Genomic DNA, 15,907 nt, shown 5'->3' with positions numbered 1-15,907 from the left:
TTTCATGGAGGGTTCTTTATAAAGGCCCTTCGAGACCAAGGCTTTTTTCTTCCAGGCCTCCTTGGGAATGCTCAGGGCTCTTAAGTCCACTTGTGCCCTGCACGGCACAGCAACCACATACCCCAGTACAGAAGCACACTGTGAGCACGCCCGGGCCACGCCCCGCTCCAAAATCCACACGCTTTTGGATCTGCTGCTTCTGTGTTATGAAGATTCACCTAGCTGCAGAGGAAGGAAATCTCAGGCAAGCAAAATTACCTTCAAATAGAAACATTTAACCAAACGAGGACACAGGAGCCATTGTGAATAGTACAGCTGAGTGTTGACCGGTAAAAGTTTGGTCAGCTCTACCCAAGTTGCCCATTGGCTGGGAGGAGGCAAACTGTTTTCACCCAGATTGTCTCACGGATTATAAACTTACATCACAGATAAGCTTCAAGTAGAAATAATAACTTCCATTGTAGAATGTTTATTTTGTGCTAAATGTTTACAGGTATTACTTTAATCCTAGCTATGAGGATAAGATCAGTTCTCCTCATTTTACAGATATGGAAACTGAGGAACAGAATCCTTACATATTTTGTCCAAAGTTACAAATGCAGTTTGGCATCCAAACCTGGGCTCTCAACTGTAGACCACATGCAGCAGGTTCCAAAACAACTGCTTGGTGTGGTGGGGAAAGAGTCAACCATTATTGGGCACAACAGGATTTTTTTTAAAAAAGCAAAACTTTTGCCATAGCCGGATTGGCTCAGTGGTTAGAGCGTTGGCCTGAGGACTGAAGGGTCTCGGGTTCGATTCTGGTCAAGGGCACGTACCTCGGTTCGATCCCCAGTCCTGGTCGGGGGGCATTTGGGAGGCAACCAATCAATGTGTCTCTCTGACATTGATGTTTCTCACTCTCTCTCCCTTCCACTTTCTCTCTGAAAAGCAATGGAAAAAATATCTTTGGGTGAAAATTAAAAAATAAATAAATAATAAAAATACAAAACTTTTTTTAAGCATTGGAACTTTGCTTGCTTGCTTATTTATTCATTGGCATGAGGGTAGGAGACAAAAATCTAGCTAGGAACCCTGTTTTATGAAACAGATCAAAGTATAGCTCTTCCTGGTGAAGCCAGGCAGAGACCCTGCACCCCTGTCCACTCTCACACCCCCTCCTCCACCACACCCACTCCCACCCCGTATTCACTCCCAGGGAGCAGTTCCACCTCTGTGGGCTCTGGCCTCAGTATTTCCAAGCCCAACTCTACTCCCAGCCCTCTTCCCTCCTGAGAGAACTAAGAAGCTTCTCCCCAGTTCCAGTCCTGAGGGACAGAGGCAAAGCATGCCACATGTCCTGGAGGGGAACGGTCCTGGGAACACATCACCTTTGAGAGATGAGCCGAATAAGTGTGATGAATTTTACTGAGCACCTAGAATTATAGTTAGTAGTTGAAGGAGATGGTGGGGGAGTAGTTTAGAAAGTATCATGATAGTGAATCCAGGAAGAATGTTGGGTCTGAACGTCTGGTGTCTACCTGTGTACAGGTGCAGTCCGGCTTGGAACTGCGTGCAGGCCCAATCGTGTGCATTAAGCATTAATGGTTGGCATTTGCCTAATCTGAGGCATGAATGGATTGGGTATGTTTTGGGGGAATGGGCACAGTGCTATCTCAAGTACTAGTTCAAGGAGTTCCCACACCATCTCTGTGCCTGAAAATGTTAGTGCCCGAAGCTTGGGTAGTTCCATACCAAGCCACCATCCACAGCACTCTCAGGGAAGGACCTCAGGTAGCTCTGCCCAAGGACCAAAGTGGCAAGTGACTTGCCATTCTCTCCATGCCATCAAGAAGGCCATGGCTGCCATTCTGGGCCACTGAGCTAGCTGGGCTGATCGGGGTCAGCCCCAAGGAGAGAACAGCATAGCCAGATTCTTCTACACAAGCACTGAATGTCTAGAGTGGCAGGAATTCAAGAGGCCATGTTGGTCCCTTTTATGTGGTCCATTCAATCAATGACTAGATTGAATGGACAGCATTTGGTGAGTGGGGGGATTCACCTTAAAAAAAAACACTAAAAAAATCACTTTAAACTTAAATCACCTTTAACATTCTGGCAGATATTCTTCCAGTCTTTTTTCTTTTGCAATTTTTCTTTTACATAGCTGTGTAAATTGATTTTGAGTTTTGTTTTTCTTTTCCCTACCTGTATCATGAGCATTTCTTCATGTGTTCACTACTTTTCATAAGCAGCAAGTAATCTTGAGTGAAGTAAGTAAATTTACCTGCACCTTGGTTTCTTCTTGTGTCGAAATAAGCCAGTGGTTCTCCAATTTTATTGCACCATAGTCACCTGGAAGGCTTTTTAATACACAGATTGTGGGGCTCCACATCCAGAATTTCTGATTCCGTGCATCTGGAGTGGGGCCTGGGAATTTGCATTCCCAGTAAGTTCCCAGGAGATGCTGATGCTGCTGGTCGGGAAACCACCAGGGAGAACCAGTGAAATGAGGAGATTGAGTTGTGGGATTTCCCAGGTTACCACTGGTTTCAAAATTTAAGTGTTTTATAGTTTTCAATTTAAAAAAAAAAAATCCAAGTCTTAAAATACATGAGTTTTCTGAGCTTTAACAAAACCCCATGTTTTTTAAAAATATAAAAGAACATCATCTACCATTTACAAGTAATTGTTTCCACTTGTAGCTCACATGTGTTCCATACCTAGTTCTCTTTGAAGTTACCTGGATTTTTAAAAGGATATCTTTGAAGAACAGTCAGGCTTATATCTAATACTTTATTGTTTTTTCTTTGCCCTTACATAGTTCCATATGTACTGAAGAGCTGTGCAGAATTTATAGAGACTCATGGCATTGTGGATGGAATTTATCGGCTTTCGGGAGTCACCTCAAACATACAACGGCTACGGTAAGCTAAAACAATAGCCCCCAACAGAATTCCCTCATAATTCTCTCTCTGTCCGTATTTCTGTCCGCAGGTATTGGGAGTATTAAGAACCTAAGGGAGTGAGGGAAGGGTGGAGGGGCAGAAGACCAAGTGCTGATGTCTTTAGAAGCCTGTTCTTAATCTAATCAGGAAGTTCTAGTCTGATGTAATTCTTTCCAACCAAAGCTCCTGAGGGCTTTTAATCTATTTCTTTGTCTTATACTAGATTTACCCTTGTTGGGTGGATTCGATTGAACTCAAACGATTTTAATTACGAGCTAGGGAAATCTGATTTATTATTATTCACTTGCTTACCCAAAGCTCAGTTAGATCCCATTACATAGTGTTCAGAACTTGGAGATGGATGAGTTTTTCTGTTGGCACACACTCAACCTTTGAAATTTCATCTGCTCAAGAACTCAGGAGTCTGTATGAAAGTGTGTTTCTCTAATTGATGCTGGTATTTTAAAAATTATTGATAGATGAATAATTTCCAATTCTATGGGTTTATCCTAAGCAATTCTAAAATTTATCCTTGAATTTTTTGGAAGACATTTTTATCACTTTGAATTCAGAGTACAATAACCTTCACACTAAACACAGATATGTGTGCATGTATTTTATACATATTACCTATAAAATAAAGGAAGTATATACACACTATATAGAGAGCATACAGGGTAGGTTTACAATTATTATATGAAAAGTAATACAATAATTAATAAATAATACAAGAATAAACTGTGTTTTGCATACTCACAACTATAAATCTACTTTTGCCCCATGTACAAAGCATGTACACTATATTATATATACATATACATATGTATATATACTATTCTGTGACTAAAACAATGGGTTATGTACTTTAACATGAAAAAGAACATATTTTATTAGGTGTTATTTTTATGTATTTATTATATGTTTTTAGTTATAAATTAGACTTTTAAAACAATAAAAACATTCTTGTGACAAGATTATTATGTAAAATTTAATAGATTGTGCAAGTAATTCAATTTTTGCCTTCTTCCTCCTATTTGGTTTTCTGCCCCTCTTCAAATCTCAATTATAATAAAATGATACTAAAGGAACAAAACATCCTTTTTACTCCTGGAGAAGTGATAGCTGTTAAAAACAAAAAACAAAACTGCTTTATTGCAACCATAGATTTTAACAAATCTATGTGAGTACATAATTTCACTAATTAGTATGAAATTTTTAGAGTTTCAGCAGCAAATACTTTTGAATGGCTTACTCTTAGCCCTAAAATATACAACACAGTAGTTGATATCATGGAAGGACACTTAGGCCAATTATTTTTCACTTGAGGACTGACCTTAGCCTCACAAGGGACATTTTTGGCTAACTAAGTGAATAAGTTTTAGATTGTTCTTGTTCTGCCCTCTTAGAAAAACACATGCCTATGAATTTACAAGGCCATTGGCTTTCTTTTCAAGTCTCCACTCATTTTCTTTTGGGTTCTGACAGCCTCAGGGATTTCCCTGCCCCTGTTGAAGGGGCAGAAGCAGACTGCAGGAGGATGGGTGAGCTGATTTGAAACGCTGGCTCTGGGAGTCCCGTTGACTTTGTCACAACTTGGTTGACCAAGTGAATAATCTCAAGAAGTCTAACTTTTCTTCTGTAGCAAAGCTCTAATTTGTCACTTTTTAAACAGAGTTTTCATGGTAAGCATATACTGAGTTAGGGTATTCATATGACCTCATTAGGAAATGTTTTTTAATTAGAAACGAGGCTTGGAAGCCAATGATGTTCCCAAACACCCCAGTATAGGTTGTTTAAGAAGATAATTATTAGCTCTTCCATCCTGTGGGAATCACTATCAGACAGCCTAGAAGGTTCCATCTAGCATCAAAGAGATCACTGATTAAAGTTCTCAAACCTTGGGTTTGAGTCTCCAGATAAAACAAGTTTGTTGACATGAGTATATAAGTGATAACGATCTGACTCACCCTGGTTTTGGTCTCTCCTCCAAGAAAGAGGATTTTATTTAGAACAATATTTTGGAAAAACTGAAATCTCAACAGGCTTTTTTTGGCAAATTGTTTTCATATTTCCCCCACTGTTCACAACTGAGACTGTGAACATAATGCCATGAGAAATCCATTTGTAAGTGGGCATTATGTCCTTCTAATTACAGCTGCTCTGGCAGGGAAGATACAGACCTGAAGTGGAAGTCTTCCTATAGCTGCCTTGTGCCTGAAATAGAAGGTCTTTTTGTATCAGGGTCAAACATATAGTCAGATCAGCAGTTTAGGGTCTTTTTTACCCTTAATCAGCCAAACAACTGCTGACATGGAACACATGTTCCCAAGATTGTTATGTCTCTGTCTGTGTTGTTTCAGGCAAGAGTTTGGCTCAGATCAATGTCCAGATCTGACAAGGGAAGTGTACCTCCAGGACATCCACTGTGTGGGCTCACTTTGCAAGCTCTACTTTAGGGAGCTGCCCAACCCCCTCCTGACTTATGAGCTCTATGAGAAATTCACGGTAAGTGTTTGGATTTCCATTATGGTTACTGGGTGGGATGCATGGATGGGCCAAGGAGGGTTTCAGCACTAAAATAACAATAATAATACTCACCAGATGGATGGCATTATCTTAGCGTGGTGATGGACATAGGATGGTATAGTGAGGAAAGCAGGGTAATGGGACTGTTCGCTAAATTTTTCCTTCCTTAAATTTTCAGAATCATGTTTGTTTGTTTTAAGAGCTGGGTTAAATTTTCTCCAGGTTTATTTAACCAAGTGTATCTCATTGCTTAGGGAGGAAACTAAGAACCAGAGAAGTGAACTGACTGGCTCAAGGTCACACAGCAGGACAGGAACCTGAAACTAGATGCTATACCCACTGCTAGTTCAATTTTATCAAGCTATTCTTTCTGTGTTTCTTTTGGGGGTTGGGCAAAGAGGTAAGCGAGTAGAGAAGGGAGAGAGAACAAATAGAAGTCAAGAGAGAGGTTAGAAAGCTGGAAAGAGAAAAGAATCTTGGAAAAGCAGCCAAGAGGGAGTGCTGGATAGACTGGTGAGTTGAGTTGGTGGAGAATGGATGGGCAAGAGCAGAACATCTAAACAGCAGCTGTATGGTCCCCAAATAGGGCACCCATAGTAAAAGGAGAAAGGAGGATGAGTGCTTAAAGGATACCTGTAGAGAGAGCATTTAAAATAGGGCTTGAACATTTGCTGCAGGGGTGAAGGTAGAGAGTTGGGTCTAACCAAGGTTGAGGTTCAGCCAGCAATAGTGGGGTGAGGAAGATGAGGGTGTATGCAAAGGAGTGATTGAAAGAATTGACCATGGAATTTTGTCTGAATTAGAAAGGAAATGAGGGCATAAAGCAGGTGTATGACAGTGAAAAAGTAGATCAATGGATTATTCATCCCAGTGAGGTCAATAGACTGTTGGAATGGGTGGTCAGAGGGGATGTTTGAAATGAAGGTTATGGGAGAATTGCGAGTATCGGTAGGGACCAGACATAGGTTCTAACCATAGAGAGGAATCTCTCTCCTGGCTCCTGTAATAAACTTATTTTGAGCACATAAAAGGTTCTTCAATTTGAGATGATCTAGGAATGAGTAAATGCTTTTTTAAAATTGGGCTTCGGCCATTAAAATATATTTAAGAGTTTTTAATGGCAGAGGGAAACACTCATAGTGGTAATTGGAAAAATATATACACAATTGTATATTAAGACATTATTAAAAAGAAAGATGGTGCGAGATTAATAACCATTCATTTCAGTGATGGGGTTATAGATAGTTTTCCCTGCTTCTTTCAAAATCATATCCACTAAAAATATGTTATATTTTTTAATGAAAAAGAAAATTAGGCCAAAACCCACAAAAAAACTTGGGCGTAAATATTGACCACTAGAGACGCCAACATATACCAGCTGATGTGGAAGTACCAGTGGTTAGGGGACCTTGAGATCTAAGCAGAAGGCAAATGAGCCTCCACTCTTGAGTGGCTAAGTCATAAATAACAGTAGGCTCTGTCCATCGGACCACAGATGAGTCTTTCCCAGGAACCAGGAGGAAAGGTTGTGGGCCTGATGTAAGTCTGCCAGATTATAATCACCATCACCATATATGAGTGTTTCCTCATTTTAAAAATAATCATACTCAATAAAAGACAATTTTGAAAATGGAGGAAGGTAGGAAGACACCCTTGCTCTCTCCTCTTAAAAACCAAAGACAACTGCAATTAACATATGGGTATTTCCTTCACTTTTTTAACTCTTTGCACAGTGTTTTTCCCATGTTTTGTTTTTCCAAATCAAAATAAAACTTTATTGCAAAAATTAAAGCAATACAGAAAAGTATAAAGGAGAAAGTATAAATTACCTGAAATCCCACACCCAGGCATATCTGCTATTAACATTTTAGGAGACATCCTTATAGATCTCTCTCTCTCTCTCTCTCAACACTGGGTATTTTCAATTTGTTAAATTATCTGCCAATTTGAATCAACCAAAAATATATCTTGTTGTTGTTTTAATTAATACATAAGGCTTTATTGTTTGTTTTCTACATTTTAATCCTCTTAACCGGTACAATAGTATCACCCTTGAATATGATAGAATATCATCATGTTCAAGAACTGAATGAATCTAACTTATTTTAACTAAATTTCATTCTATGATAGTTGAGGGTAGATAAGAATTTTTGTTTGGAAATTTCAGAAATAAAGTTTCTTCTTAGATCTTGTTTATAGACTCAGAACAAAACCCATTTATCTCTCCCCTTCTGTTCCCTGACACTGCTAATCATTCTGTTCTCCCACAGACACAGAAAAATACCAAAGCAATATTATTGTCACTTGTCATCAAATTTTAAGGAAATCTAATGTTATATTTAAACAGTTTATTGACACTAAGAAATAAAATAAGAATGTTTCGTGACAACTGACTTCTACATAGGTAGAACCTAGTGAAGTTAATTATGTTGAAGAATTTATCATTTAATAGAGTTCTTTGATCACAGTAATGAATTAGAATATAAGCAAACCTTCTTCAGAGTCATGGAAACAGCTCTATTACTTTGTCACACATTTGTATAATGATTTATTGAAACCCACTTGCACAGCTAAAATAAAATAATGTTTCAATGGAATAATAGAATTAGAAAAATATTAATGGAAAAATAATAATAGCTGCCATTTATTGAGTGCTTACTATGTGATAAACTTGTTACAAATATTATTTAATTAAATATTCAAAATAACTCCATGAAGTGGGTTTTATTGTCTCTTTTATGATAAGTAAATTGAGGCTCAGAGAGACTCTTGCCTAGGGTTGTATAGCTAGTAAACAGAAGTACAGATCTAACATTCTTAGAACTACCACATTATTTTAAAATAGAGTTAAAAGCTCTTAAGTATGCTCATGTATTAAATAACTTAATATACTATAAACAAAGCATGCTAAACTAACAAAGGAACGTTCAGTAGAGTTAGGCAAATTGGACAACTGTGGTGAGACTGGCTTTTTAATAGTTTTCTATTGGAAGTGTAAATTGTCTGGGCATCCAGAAAGTCACTTGAAATTAGTCAAGAAGTCCTAAAATGCTCATATTTTTTAATACAAAACTCTATTTCTAAGATTCCATTGTAATATAATAATACATGGACAAAAAAATGATTTATGAGTATTTTATTGTAATATTATTTATAATATCAAAATTTTGGGCATATCTATGTGTCTAACAATAAGGGATGGGTTAAATAAATGACAATAAACCTATTGTTTTCAATTCTGTGTACCTGTGAAAAGTTACATTTCTGAAGCTTATTTAATGGCCATAATACAAAGTTAAATGGAAAAAGTAGTATATGGAACTAAACAGGAAATGATGCCAGTGTTCATATTTGGTGCTGGGAAACCTGGGCAGATTGCTCTCTTATGCTTCACCTGTGAACAAGTTAATAGTGGTTATATCTGGGTAGCAGGATAGGAGGTGATTTTTTTCCTCTTCATATTTCTTATTTTAGTTTTGGGTACACGTGTTAGTTAAATGTGGCTACTGTAACAAATTACCACAAACTTGGTGGCTTAAACAACAGAAATTTAGTCTCACATTTTGAGAATCCAGAGTCAGAAATCAGTTTCACTAGGCTGAAATTAAGGTGTCAAAGGGGCTGTGCTTCTTCCAGAGGCTCTAGGGGGAAACCTGTTTCCTGCCTCTTCCAGCTCTGGTGGCTGCTGGTATTCCTTGGCTTGTGGCTGCATCACTCCCATCTCTGCCTCCATGATCATATTCCCTTTTCCTCTTCTGTCTGTGTCAAATCTTCTTCTTCCTTTCTCTTATAAAAATACCTGTGACTGCATTTAAACTCAGCAACACTAGTGTTCCCCACAATGGAGGTATGGTCCTCAGGTAGTACTATCCTGGAAGTGTGGCTCAAATGTGGCTGTGTGGCCGTGTGACATTTTCTTTCTTTTTTTCCTTTTTTTTTTAAAAAAATAATAATTTATTGATGAGGGGAGGGAGGAGAGAGAGAGAGAAACATAGATTTGTTGGTCAGTTTTTGTATGTGCCCTGACCAGGCATCAAACCTGAAACCTTGGCATATTTGGATGAGATTCTAATTAACTGAGCTCCCTGGCTAGGGCCTACTTGGCATTTTCAAATGCAAAGCAAAATGTGGACTCATTCACTTATTTCATTCATCAAATGTCTGTTGGGCACCTACTATGTACACTGTGTATGACAGGCACACCTCTAGATGCTGGGGATTTCATGGTGAGCAAGACAGATAAAATCTCTGCTCTTGTAAACCTACATTTTAATGAAGGAGGTAGATGATAAACAGATTTAAAGCATAGCTTTGTAAGTTTTACTGGTTCAAGGTCCATGCACCCAATGCTTCAAAAGGCCAATATTTCAAGATGTCAGAGTTTGAAATAAGGAAAGGCATATTGATCCAGAAGGCACCACATTCAGTAAGATTGGGGAGAGGGGGGACTTAGAGCTTCCCTAAATCCATCTTAAGAGAGCTCAAAATTCAGGCTTCTTTTATGTTCAGGGAAGAGAGAATGGGCAGGGCAAGAGGTGTGTGATGATGACAAACCCCAGACATCTAGGCTCCAAATCTCTAAATCTCTTTTTTACCTTCATACCCTCATTAGAAAGCCCAGTCTTTGAGGCTTCTGCATATCTTGGCCAAAATATCAAGCCTTAAGCAGAATTCTTCAATAATTAGCATATCTATAGCAGGAGCTATTCCCTGAAGGCCACGGGAGAAATGCAGACTAGAATTAAGATAGAGTCAAAGAGAGCAAGCACTTCACTCTTACAAATAAGGAGAACTGTTGATAAATACGATGAGGAAAATTAATGCAGGTAAGGAGAAAGAATGATGGGGACTGCTATTTTTGGTAGGATAATCAAAGCTCTCTCTATAAGGTGATATTTGAACTGAGGCAAGGGTGAAGCGAGGGAACAAACTGTGCAACTGTTTGGGGGAAGAGGGTGTCACGAAGAACCAGCAGGAGCAAAGGCCCTAGTGGAGGACTTGCTCGAGCTTGCTGGCGGGAATATGTGGAGGCCAGTGTGGCTGTCGGGGAGCAAGCAAGGAGGAAAAGCCGGGACACAGGGAGTTTGCAGGTGGCCCGACCCTGCAGCCCTGCTTGCCTCCGTGGTGTGACAAGGATGGATGAGCAACACGGCTGCCTGGAAGGACACGCGGTGGTTGCCTCTGGAGACTGAGGTCAGCAGTTGGAAGGAAGACTGACTTTCTTCTGTGTATTCCTTCCGAGGCTCTGCATTTTCAAAATTATGTGTATGAGTTACTTTTTTATCTAATTTCTTAAAGTAATTTAAAATAAAAATTGTAATTTTTACATAAGTAATACAAAATCAAAGGCAAAGGCTGAGTTGCGGCTGGGGTACAGTTGAAAGGAAGAACCACAGTTGTTTGTCCACCCTGCTGGCAGGGCTGCCTGGGGGAAAAATAAGTTTGCAGTGACCGGACTGTTCCAAGAGAGAAGCAGGGACTAGAGAGCTTCTGAATAGGTCTGGGGTGTGATGGGGAGGGGCTGTGAATAATGAAATAAACGCCAGGCCCAAATGGGAGCTGCGGGCATCAGGGGTGAGCCCGCCCTGCCTCTTAGAGAACAAAGATGACTAATGGCTTCCTAAAATATTAAAGGAACTTTCCATGTGGTCTGTTAAATTCATCTACACCTTTATTCCCCAGATACATTTTTAGAAAGGGGTGTGTGTGTGTGTGTGTGTGTGTGTGTGTGTGTGTGTGTGTGTGCAAGGTTTGCCAAGCTCATCCTAGCTTTGCAAGGAGAGGAAGAGGCCTCCCACCCCTCCCCCTTTGCGGGATAGAATGTGGGAGGGGTCCACAGGGCATTCCGTGCCCCTCCTTCCCCTTCTCCTCTCTCTTCGCTCCCTTTATGAAGCTCTCCCTTGGCAGCCAGGGTCCTCCCCACAAATCTGTTTTCTCAGTGACCACTCCCTGGAAGAAAGCAGAGGCGTCAGGGTGCTTACTCCTGGCCCCATTCTTGCCCTCACCCTCTACATCCCACATGTCTGAAAAAGTGAGGATTGAGGCAGAGAATCGCCTATGGGGCTCTATTCTCAGGCTTGCAAATGCACCAGAAGCTTGGGACACCTGTGACTGTGACCCCCCTTTCCACTTTTCTCCCCACTTACGGTTAGGAAAAAAAATATCAAGTTTCCCCATGTAGAGAATTTTGATTGTCTTTAAAAAATGGTAAGCTTCTGTATATGTATTTTACTTCAGTTAAACAAAAAAGGCAAAAAAATAATAATAATAACCTTACTCGATAAAGCCCTGGCATGGAGGGAAATGGAGCATAGTCAGTCATTCAAGTCTGGAGGGAATGCCTGTGTGCCAGGCAGGGACTCATCACTTCCTGGCACTTACAGAGCTTACGTCTAGCAAGGGAGACAGACAATAAACAGTAAACCTATCAAATAAGCACATTATATAATATATGTAATGGTGCTGAGTGCTGTGGGGAAAAAGTGGAGACAAGTGAGGGGGGTTGGGAGGGCAGCTGGGGCAGTGCCTTGGAGTTCTCTCTGGTTATAACGTAACAGACACAGCAAGTGTGGCCTCGCTAGGGCCTGGCAAACAGAAGGTGCCCCATGAAGTTAATTTCCTTCCACTTCCTGCGCCTAAAAATTCTCATAACTGTAAGTTTGAACTTCACCCTTTATACACAGCAAGCAGATGGCAGCTACATTCTGAACAGAGGTGAACTACATAAGAAAACCACATCACAGTTAGGATCTTATCTTGGTGGTATTGCAGGGGCACTACCTACCAAATTAAAGAATATATTTTATGATTATACTTTTCATTATAAAGGGGTGGGCAAAAGGAGATTTACAGTTATGAGTACACGGAAAGCAAAATTTATTCTTGTATTATATACTTTTCCATACGAAAAGCTGTAAACATACTTTTGCCAACCCCGTATATAAATATAAAGCAAGTTTCCAGCACTGGGAGACAATACAAGACTGTGTAAGTCGTATATGCCTATGGATTCAGGGTCATAAGGATTGAAATGAGCTCAGGAGCTCCTTTTAAAGTCTTCTTTGGTCTGGGTGAGGTGACATGGGTTATATGCATATGAAAGCACTCATGGAGCTGTAGCTTAAGACTTGTACATTTTTAATATATGTAAATTATACCTCAAAAATAAAAGAAAGTTGTGATCGCTATTGACCTTGAATTTAGATACTGCCCCCATGCTGGCAGTTCTCCAGCACTCAACCGTGTACTGGGAGGGGGCCCTTGAGCCTGGGCACAAGCAGGGCAGTTCTCGTACAGGGATGCAGGGGAATCTGCCCAGGGGCACCTGCATTGTGGGCAAGCCACAGACAAGCCTGTGGTCATACTGCCTTTACTGATGTCCCTGTCTTAAGGGCCCTGGGCTGGGGTGGGACAAGGGAGGGGACACAAAATACCCACAGGAAACAGAGAGCCAGTCTTGGCAAGGCCACTGGGTCTCAGGGACAAAGCTCTTATCTGGCTGAGAAGGCACATCTTCCCTGCTTCCCAGCATCTACAACCAGCAGCCGCTGAGCAGCAGCAAGGCCATGGAACAGTCCCAGGCTAGACGGGAAGTGGTTATTTGCACCCAAGAGGACAGTTGGCTGAGTGAACACGGAGCCACCCTGTCATCTCCAGCTCACCCTGTCTCCCTCTGTCTCCAGCTCTTTCTCTCTCCCAGAGTCTCTGTGACTCTTTCTGCCACACAAGACACATTCAAGATTCTACACCTTCTTTACCAGATGCCTAATCCCCATCTGAGGGGCACGGAGACCCGAATGACCCACAGGTCTCCGTGGGTGCAATGTTAGATGCTTCACATCAGGAACCCTCAGAGATTTCAGTTGTTTCTTTCCGTTGTGCCCCTGCAAGAATGAGCTCTAAGTATGGTCGGATGCTGCAGCTCCAGAAGCCTAGATAAAACCAGCAGACACAGGCGTGTGTCCGCCTTCTCAGGCACTCACTGGGTGCTTCATGTTCTTCTCTGCAGGAGGCAGTGTCGCGTTGCCCAGAAGAAGGCCAACTGGCCCGAATCCAAAATGTTATCCAGGAGCTTCCCCCATCCCATTATAGGTAAGAATCCTTAGTGAAAGAGGGTCTCTGCCTGTCAGTGTGGTATAATACCACAGACACAGACTGGAGTCATAAAAGGGAACAAATTCAGTGGAGAGTGGCTTTCCTGGGGCATTTTGAGGTGGGGGAACAGGTCACTTTTATCAGTGCGCTGGTGTCTGACTAGGGACATTGATGGGAAGAGGCAGCCCATGTCCCAGCTACTTGCAGGATACCCCTCAAAGTCCCACCTTGATTCTGATCTCACAAGAATGTCCTCACAGTAATATCCTATGTTCTTAACCCAGATCCATAGAGTAACCAAATCTATGGAAGCCAAAATGGTTTTAAAACAGGCTCTGACTGTAGCTCTTGAGCATTTGGCTGACTGATCTCTCTAGTTGAGCATCAGTACCATCCCTTACATCATCCCATTCTTTCATTTCATTCTCACAAATTAGCCTCTATTCTTACGATCTTTCCCAGTGTTCCCTAAGCCTGCCCATCTATTACCATGGGCAGATTTTAATGTGGTATAAGAAAGAACTTTCTAGCAATAATAGATGTTTTTCATCCAAGACCACACCCCTTCCCCACCCTGGGCTAACATGCCAAGGGCCAAGAAAATTACTTCTATCAATCTTGATATCTTTGTGATATTCCTCCAAAATTCATGAGATAGAAATATTTATTTAGTTTCTCAAATCCAAACTTAGAAATTATCTCCAGACTTCAAACAGGCACTAAAGTTTTTTTACTTTGTCTAAAAACAAAACAAAACAATGAATCGTTACAGGACCTTGGAATACCTGATTCGACACCTGGCCCACATCGCCTCCTTCAGCAGCAAGACCAACATGCACGCCAGGAACCTGGCCCTGGTGTGGGCGCCAAACCTCCTCAGGTAACCACCACACCCTCACCTTCTCACCACCTCAGTGGACTCAAAGCAGCCCACTGACTAAAATAAAGACTGGGTTCTTCAAAATTGAAGCCCCTTGAAGACAAACCTGTAGCTAAGTGATTTTATGTAGCACATATGAATTAAAAGTGATTTTAGTCTGGCCGGCATGGCTCAGCGGTTGAGCATCGACCTATGAACCAGGAGGTCACGGTTAGATTCCTTGTGGGGGCAACATGCCAGGGTTTCGGGCTTGATCCCCTGTGGGGGGGTGCAGGAGGCAGCCGATGAATGACTCTCTCATCATTGATGTTTCTGTCTCTCTCCCCCTCTCCCTTCCTCTCTCTGAAATCAGTTTTTATAAAACAACATTAAAAGTGATTTTAAAAGCTTAAGTTCTTTGCCTGCTAACCAGGAAACTCTGGGTTCCAAAGGCATTCTCTGGCTACCACCAGGGTGTGACTAAAGTAATGGGTCTGTATGTTACAATTTCTTGAAAAGACCTTTCTTGTCTCCGTGACTCATTGGCTTTTGTTGCTTTTGGTGGGGTCACAGCTGGCTATAACCTGAATCAGCTGCTTCATGTGACTTCAAAAACGATGAGCTGCCCCATAGAACAATTGGGTGGGGGTGGAAGGAGATCTGATAAAAAAATCAATTCCCATATATTCACTAATAGAGTCTTGCAGTATATAATTCCTGGTAATTGTTGGAGATTTGTCCAGAGTGTTGGGCTTCACAGCCTTTGGAGAGTCCCTTTTATTGATCTTAGGAGTTAAAATACTCTATAGATTAACAAACTATATACATTGAAGAGATGGGGCTTGTACAAAAGGCCCACTGGCTCCCTCTTACTGCTCTAGGACTGACTCACCAAACTGAATGTGTTTCTTCCACGATTTAGGTCCAAAGAAATTGAAGCCACTGGTTGCAGTGGAGATGCAGCCTTCCTCGCTGTCCGGGTCCAGCAGGTGGTGATTGAGTTCATATTGAATCATGTGAATCAAATCTTCAACAGTGGCGCACCTGGGTCACTGGAGGATGATGGTAATGGCTCCTCCTGGCACACACCCCACCAGCCCATGCTCCTTTCTTGCCTTAGTCATGGGGCCCAAGAATAAGTTAGGGTGGCCTTGGTTCTAGCTCTGAGTGTTGGTGCTGTGTGTGTGCTGATTACCATGTATGCGTCAGTGTCTGGGGATCGTGCATATAAACATCTGTATGTGTGCAGCAAAGATGTGGTGTGTTTGCAGGTGGCTTTAGCATATTTCTGATCGGCTGCATGCTTGGACTATCCTGTGAATGTGGCATAGTAAACTGTAATAGTGCTTTATTGGTTTTAGTAAGTTCTTAAACTCTTCAAGTTATTATCTAGAGGCACTGGCAGCATTCCCCTCTTTAACTATTGGATTTTGTCCTTACTTTTGGTAAAATAAAGAGCTTCTCAAAGAAAAGCTAAAGGAGCTCATTACCACCAAACCAG

The 15,907-nt window shown here is 41.2% G+C and overlaps 1 protein-coding gene across 1 annotated transcript in view; it reads left to right on the top strand.

Moving 5' to 3' along the window:
* Positions 1–15,907, top strand: part of ARHGAP31 (Rho GTPase activating protein 31) — an 88,269-nt gene that overhangs the window by 50,818 nt on the left and 21,544 nt on the right. Inside the window, exons 2-6 of the mRNA XM_081139198.1 lie at positions 2,804–2,906; positions 5,288–5,432; positions 13,462–13,544; positions 14,320–14,427; positions 15,329–15,471. Of these exons, the coding sequence (XP_080995324.1) occupies positions 2,804–2,906; positions 5,288–5,432; positions 13,462–13,544; positions 14,320–14,427; positions 15,329–15,471 (582 nt within the window). The remainder of the gene's footprint in view (positions 1–2,803; positions 2,907–5,287; positions 5,433–13,461; positions 13,545–14,319; positions 14,428–15,328; positions 15,472–15,907) is intronic.

The sequence above is a fragment of the Miniopterus schreibersii genome (genome assembly GCF_964146895.1).
Source record: "Miniopterus schreibersii genome assembly, chromosome: 5".
Classification (NCBI taxonomy): domain Eukaryota; kingdom Metazoa; phylum Chordata; class Mammalia; order Chiroptera; family Miniopteridae; genus Miniopterus; species Miniopterus schreibersii.
This window is presented reverse-complemented; position numbering and strand designations above follow the sequence as displayed.